The following is a 6,047-nucleotide window of genomic DNA, read 5'->3' as shown; positions in this document are numbered from 1 at the left end:
ACTATACATAATAAATACAGATATAGAGAGAATAATTAGGAAGTATAGAGAAAATGATTCTAACATAGGTAATAGTAAACTTTTGTTGAAAGACAAACTAGCAGTCATGTTTCCAAAAGTACAACAGGAATTCTACACGTATTCTTGTCATTCATATAAGCCAGCTCGATGAAATGTACGTACTTTTGTCCAAAAAATTCCTGAGGCTGATAGGAAAAGAATTTTCCTCTCAAATCTGTGAGGTAAGATATGCTCAATGGCCAGTAAAATAAACAAGAACAGAACAAATCTGCTCATTATTTCATAGAAAACTCACGTCATGGAATATAAAGAACAAATAGTTACAGGTCCTTCCACCGTTGAAGGACGGTATCTAGTTGTCTCTCTCGGTACAAAAGAAGCCATTGATTTCAAACAAGATGTACGAATGAAACATACACTCAAATCAGTCACTAAAACTAAAGTTGTCGTGTAAGAGCGAATTCCTATTCCACAACAGATAATATGCCGACTATTCTCTGAAAAGCATGTGATGAATCTTACATACATGAAAGTATTTACAGCTTTGTGATGAATGCAGATGGACAATCTATATTTAGAGTATCATAGAACTTTAATTATGTTTGGGTATTAACTCTTCATCATAACTTTTATATGAATAACAAAAAATTGTCATCTTTCTCCTCCTTTTCATACACTATTGAAATATATTAGAGATAAAATAGTTGTATGTGGTTTGCAAGGGACTGAAACTAAGCCATGGTGTCTTAAGATCTTTCGTATTTCATGTGAAATGGAATAGGGAAAAGTTCTTTCAAACTACAGCAGAGGAAAAGCAATGGAAATTTTCATTTCTCTCGCTCCACAACATTTTGTCACTCAAAACTATTGAATCCCGACCAAAAAAGTACAGAGAATAACCTAAATGTTTTTGGATCTTCATCAACAAGGAAAGAAAAAAATGGGTATTTACCATCATTGGACAAGCAATTTGTATTGCTGGATGTAATCCAAAGTCCCTCAAGCTCAGCATTTTTGGCCACCCAAAAGAATAAACTCACCTCAAGTTTTCCCATTGATTACTATTGTTGTTGTTGGTGGTGGTGTTGGTGGTGGTGGTGGTGTTATATGAAGCTGCAGCATTCCTTTGGGAGTCCATGTTGGTGATACTATCTGCATGATGATTTCTAATAAGAAAGTTTGCATTTGAGGCCCCTCCCACACCTAAAAAGTCTCTGGTTAATCTGTCTCCTGCTGCTTGATCTTCATTTCTGCTTGTCATGCCTGATAAGACTGATGATATTTGATTGCTCCCACCAGATCCTTGCATTTTTTGTTGTATTCCATGGACATGATAAGCTTGCTGTTGTAGTGGGTTCCTGTCATTTTCAGTCACAACATTGTAATTCCCACCATACATAGGTTGATGGTGATGCATGCTGCTTAATCCAAACATGGGTCCTGTGGATCCGCCTGCAAGAGAATTCATGATAAGGTCTTGTAGACCTTCATTTTCTAATGATCTTGAGCCGTTTCCACTGAAAGACCTAGCCATATTGTTGGTGTTGTTGTTGTTTATTGGATTGCCATTGAAGGCTCTCAGCAATGGGCTACTGCTGGTTGCAGTTGTACCCATCTGGGCAGCTTTCTGAAGCAATGCAGTGGCTGACATTTGAGCATGAGTGGTGGTGCTTTGGCTGAGGTGCTGTTGGCTGTATAGATTGGGCAGGCTGATACCTCCATGGTGGTGGCCATGAGGACCCATGCTGCCGCTACTACTACCACCACCATTATCATTACTATTGCTATTATTGTTATTGTTGTTGTTGTTGATACTGAAGAGTGGTTGTGTATTGTTGTTTCCTGTAAAATCTTGCATTGCTGATCCAGAAACCCCACTATGTTGGAGATCAGATGAAGAGAAAAGATCAGGATATACCATCTGACTTCCAGGATTATTGGAGGACCCCATTGCAGGCAGCTGCATCAAGCCTGCCAATGGCTTCTCATACATCATTCCCTGTGAATTACTACTACCACCATCATAGCCACTGCTATCCTGAAGCATACCTGCTGCAGCTGCTTGTTGCATGGCTCTGGATGGCTGTTGAAAAAATATGGCAGAATTCATGCCACCACCTCCTCCTCCATGGCTAAGGCTTGCTGAAGGCCTGAAAGAAGAAGAGGAAGATGGAGCTGCCATGATAGGCATTGGAGAGCCTGACTGGCCTGCAGCTTGCAAGCCAACTAGAACATTGTTACCATACAAATGGCTACCTGTAACTGTTAATCCTCCAGGAACCCTTGCACTTTCTTCAGCCAATGCATCACAAAATGCTCTGTGGGTAATAAAGCTGTCCCTCCTATATAAAAACACAAATAATCATCTGAGACCCAGCATATAAATTCATTAATTCTAACGACAATAATATTACATATATACATAATTTGCATATACTCATCAAAAGCTATAAAAAAGGAAAGGCCATACCCCACATGCAGGATTCAGTAATATAAAGCTCAAAAAGTCTGAGTTCTTATATACATAGAGTATTAAATTTTCATAAATTATAAAATTCACATATACAATTATGGTGTCTCATAGAATGCAACAAAACAACATACATACAATAACACAATATATAATCCATGCCTCACGTGTTGGGTAGATGTAAGAAAAAATTATAAAGGTTACACGTGAATAAGCATGGCCATGGTTTCAGTGGCATCAGTGCTCAAACTATGAAAAAAAAAAGGGTTGGTATCATTGCCAGAACTTTTGGCATCTTCCAAATTTAAGGGCTTGCTTTGAATTCGGTTGCAGAATATTGTTTTGGCGTTTCCCCAGTAATATCACGTGTCAATGCAATGTATGTGGTCAGTTCAAGCACGGGATTCTCAGAACCAGTTGCAGATCAAGACCTTATTGTGTGTCTTTTTGTGCATCAGAGATATCTATCCAAGGATGGCAACTGTTTTCACGTAGGGAGGAGTTTTCTTCTATAATTGAGCTGTTTTCTAGTTTTTCAGGAAAAAAGGCAAAAGACTTAAAATAATGGTTCACCATGATATGTTTGTTTGGTATAGCTTGATGGCGTGTTTGAGTTGTGAAGTGAATTGCAGAAATACAGTGTATTTATGCATTCAGATAGGGCTAGTTAAAGAGAACTAATAGGCCTAGTGTATATATTGGGCAGGCCTAGAAATTACTGTATCTCTGTGAGTTGGATAGTAGTTTAAGAAAGTTTTTCAGTATAAAATAGAGGAGAATATCGTGGCTAGAGCTTTTGAATTAGTGTATTGAATTGTTATTTGGATCAAAAGCAATTAGAATTCTGAAGTCTTTTGTTGTGGGTTATTTGTTAAGTCTCTTCAGCTGGTTGGGTGATATTCTATATAGGTTTGATGTGTTCAACTATTTCTAGCTCATGTAGTAGTGGGGTCTGGTACCTTCAAGAATAGAATAGCTAGTGGGATTAGGGTTTAGAAACAATACAGAAAGAATGTTTGATGTTCTGGTTGTATGTATATTGGTTGATCCAAATTTGACATCGATGGAAAGAGCATGTTGGAAATAAGTACGCCATGAGGGCTCCAGAAGTTAGTTAACAAAGAATTTATAACAGTGGTGCACTGATATATAGTTTCAACTCAAACCAATTTAGGCAATCCATGTAAAGCTTGTTTATATTTGATTTGGTGATTGTTTTTGCAATTTGGCATCCAGATTCAAGAAAAATGTGTAAGGCAATGAAGGCACATATGTGCTCAATTAGCTTTTTGGACAGCATGTGTAGATGGTTTTCTCCCAGAAATACTTTCTTTCAGATTTTGCTGTTTGGACACAAGTTTCAAGAAGATGGCATTCATTCCAGACATAATAGAAACAATCACAGTTATATAATAAATTAAAAACCCATTGTCCTCTCCATATTTTTATAGCATCGAGCGACAATACCTGGAAAAAAGAGTCCCACAGTCACACCTATATTCTCTCGTACCACAAGTCTTAGAATGAGCTTTCCAATCCGACTGAACAGCATATCTCTTGGCGCACTTATCACACTTCCATTTCTTCTCCCCATGTTTTCTACAGAAGTGTTTTTTGATACCAGTGAGGTCTCCTAGAGCTCTGGATGGATCATGGTGCACACAAGTGGGTTCTGGACACAGATAAACCCTCCTCTTTATCTCTTTAGTAGTTCTTTGCCTCAACTTCCAGGGAAGATTATGTCCTCTTCTATGGAGCTGCAGATTTTGTTCTCTCTGGAATCCTTTGTTGCAGACCTCACAAACAAATCTGTTTGTGGCCATGAGAGTAGTGGGAGATAGGGCAATGATTTCTGCATCTGGGTCTGCAAAACCACAAAGGAAAAACACAAGAAATCAAAGAAAACTTGAGTTAAGAATCAATCTAATCAACTCTATTGCTCTACTATCCTTTCTAAATTAAACCAATGAATCAATCTAATCAAGTATATTACTATGGACTACAATGAATCAATCTAATCTACAGGAGAGGACTCGAGGGTTAATATAGAATCAGTCTTCTGCTATAGAGAGAAACACTCTCCTTTCTAAATTAAACCAATGGATATGGATGGTTTTAACAAAACATGAATCTTGGTATCTGTTGGCATGGAAGCAAAGCTTTTAATACTAATCTTTATCAAAGGCCCATGAAGATTTTATCTTTATACAGTTCACCCAATCATGCCATCAAGGGCATCAATATCTGGCACTCCAATACTCAAAACATATGTTTACTTCCTTGTCTTGTGATTCAACATTAAACAAATGGAGATCCATGAAAAGCATAACACATGGGGAAGGTCTGATATCTATATATCTAATTATCTATACATAACATATCCATGCTTGCCTGGTGTTCCAGGAAGATTTCTCTTTCTCTTTACTATGGCACTGGTGTTCCTGGTTATAGCTGTGTTTGATCCTGCTGCTCCTGCTGCTATTGCTATTGTAGTGGTTGATTGCTGCTGCTGCTGCTGCTGAACCATGTTAAGATCCTGGTCCCTACTGCTACTGCTACTGACAACAGAGAGCTTGGGAGAAGAAGAAGACATTGTATTGAAGATCTTTTGGATCTGGTTAACTGCTGCTTCTTTGTCACCTATTCACCCAAACTGGACAAACATCATTATCATTACCATCATCATTAAAACCAACTCTTTCTTAACCCCCCAATTCATCATCATCATAATGGTCTGCATCGAAATCTCCAAAATCTGATTATGGTCTTCTTCTAGTCCTTCAATATATGATACCTGTCTTAGCCTGCAACTTTCTTCTGTATCGTTTTTCCCTCTTCCTCTTTAATGCTCAATATCTTGTTCCTATCATTCTTCTTCCAAACTTGGCCTATTCTAAAATCCAATCCTAACACTGTTTGATAATCCTTGCAGCTGCTCCTGTCATGCAGGCTGTCTGCCTCTATGGGGCCATTTTGTGAGGGGCCACCGACCTGTAGGCCTTACCCTCTCCCTCCTCTATAATCATATCTTTATTCACATATGGACAAACCATCCTTCTCCACCTCTCATTGATAAACAAATAAAAAAGCTCATTAAAAAATGAAAATTCTAACTCCCACTCGTACCAAATTCACATATACAAAACAAAGAGAAACCAGGGACAAAACTATAACTAACATAAATTATGCATTTCTAAATTCCATCTGATCCATGGCTTCCCAAGATACCAATATATAAATGCTGATTCTGAGACAAGATTTCCCATCCTCTCTAAATTTTAAAACTTATATATGGTAATAATAGAATCATGGGTGCCTTGATCTAAACAAGGCAAGTCATAAGATCAGGTGAATGCGGTTGGGATAGAGATGGACCACCAATGACATGAGTTCGGTTTAGCTGTCTTTATGACTGACGTAATATAATCAGAAGAAACTCATAAACAATGAGCCCTAGAGGTGGAAAGGTTGTATTGTAAAGAAGGCGAAGAGTTAATTACACAAAATGGTAAATGACAAGTTTATTGCATTTTAGGAATGGATTTAACTTTTAATC

General features: G+C 37.9%; 1 protein-coding gene across 1 annotated transcript; it reads right to left on the bottom strand.

Moving 5' to 3' along the window:
- Positions 1-747: 747 nt before the first annotated feature.
- On the bottom strand, positions 748-5,505 carry LOC131041304 (protein indeterminate-domain 4, chloroplastic). The gene is made up of 3 exons (XM_057974347.2): positions 4,883-5,505; positions 3,959-4,355; positions 748-2,363 (listed from the first exon to the last, which is right to left on the bottom strand). The coding sequence occupies exons 1-3, from the start codon at positions 5,082-5,084 to the stop codon at positions 1,058-1,060; spliced, it is 1,905 nt and encodes a 634-aa protein (XP_057830330.1). The 5' UTR covers positions 5,085-5,505; the 3' UTR covers positions 748-1,057.
- Between the last annotated feature and the right edge of the window lie 542 nt (positions 5,506-6,047).

This window comes from Cryptomeria japonica, chromosome 11, assembly GCF_030272615.1.
Source record: "Cryptomeria japonica chromosome 11, Sugi_1.0, whole genome shotgun sequence".
In the NCBI taxonomy this organism is placed as follows: domain Eukaryota; kingdom Viridiplantae; phylum Streptophyta; class Pinopsida; order Cupressales; family Cupressaceae; genus Cryptomeria; species Cryptomeria japonica.
Note: the sequence above shows the minus strand (reverse complement) of the source record. Positions and strands in the feature narration are given on the sequence as shown.

Excerpts from the sequence above, each read along its gene's own strand:
- LOC131041304 (XM_057974347.2), bottom strand. The coding sequence starts at position 5,084 with ATGTCTTCTTCTTCTCCCAAGCTCTCTGTTGTCAGTAGCAGTAGCAGT. Across the intron at positions 4,356-4,882 it reads AAATCTTCCTGGAACACCAG|ACCCAGATGCAGAAATCATT; the intron begins GCAAGCATGGAT and ends GTGGTTTTGCAG. Across the intron at positions 2,364-3,958 it reads TGTGGGACTCTTTTTTCCAG|GAGGGACAGCTTTATTACCC; the intron begins GTATTGTCGCTC and ends GTTTTTATATAG.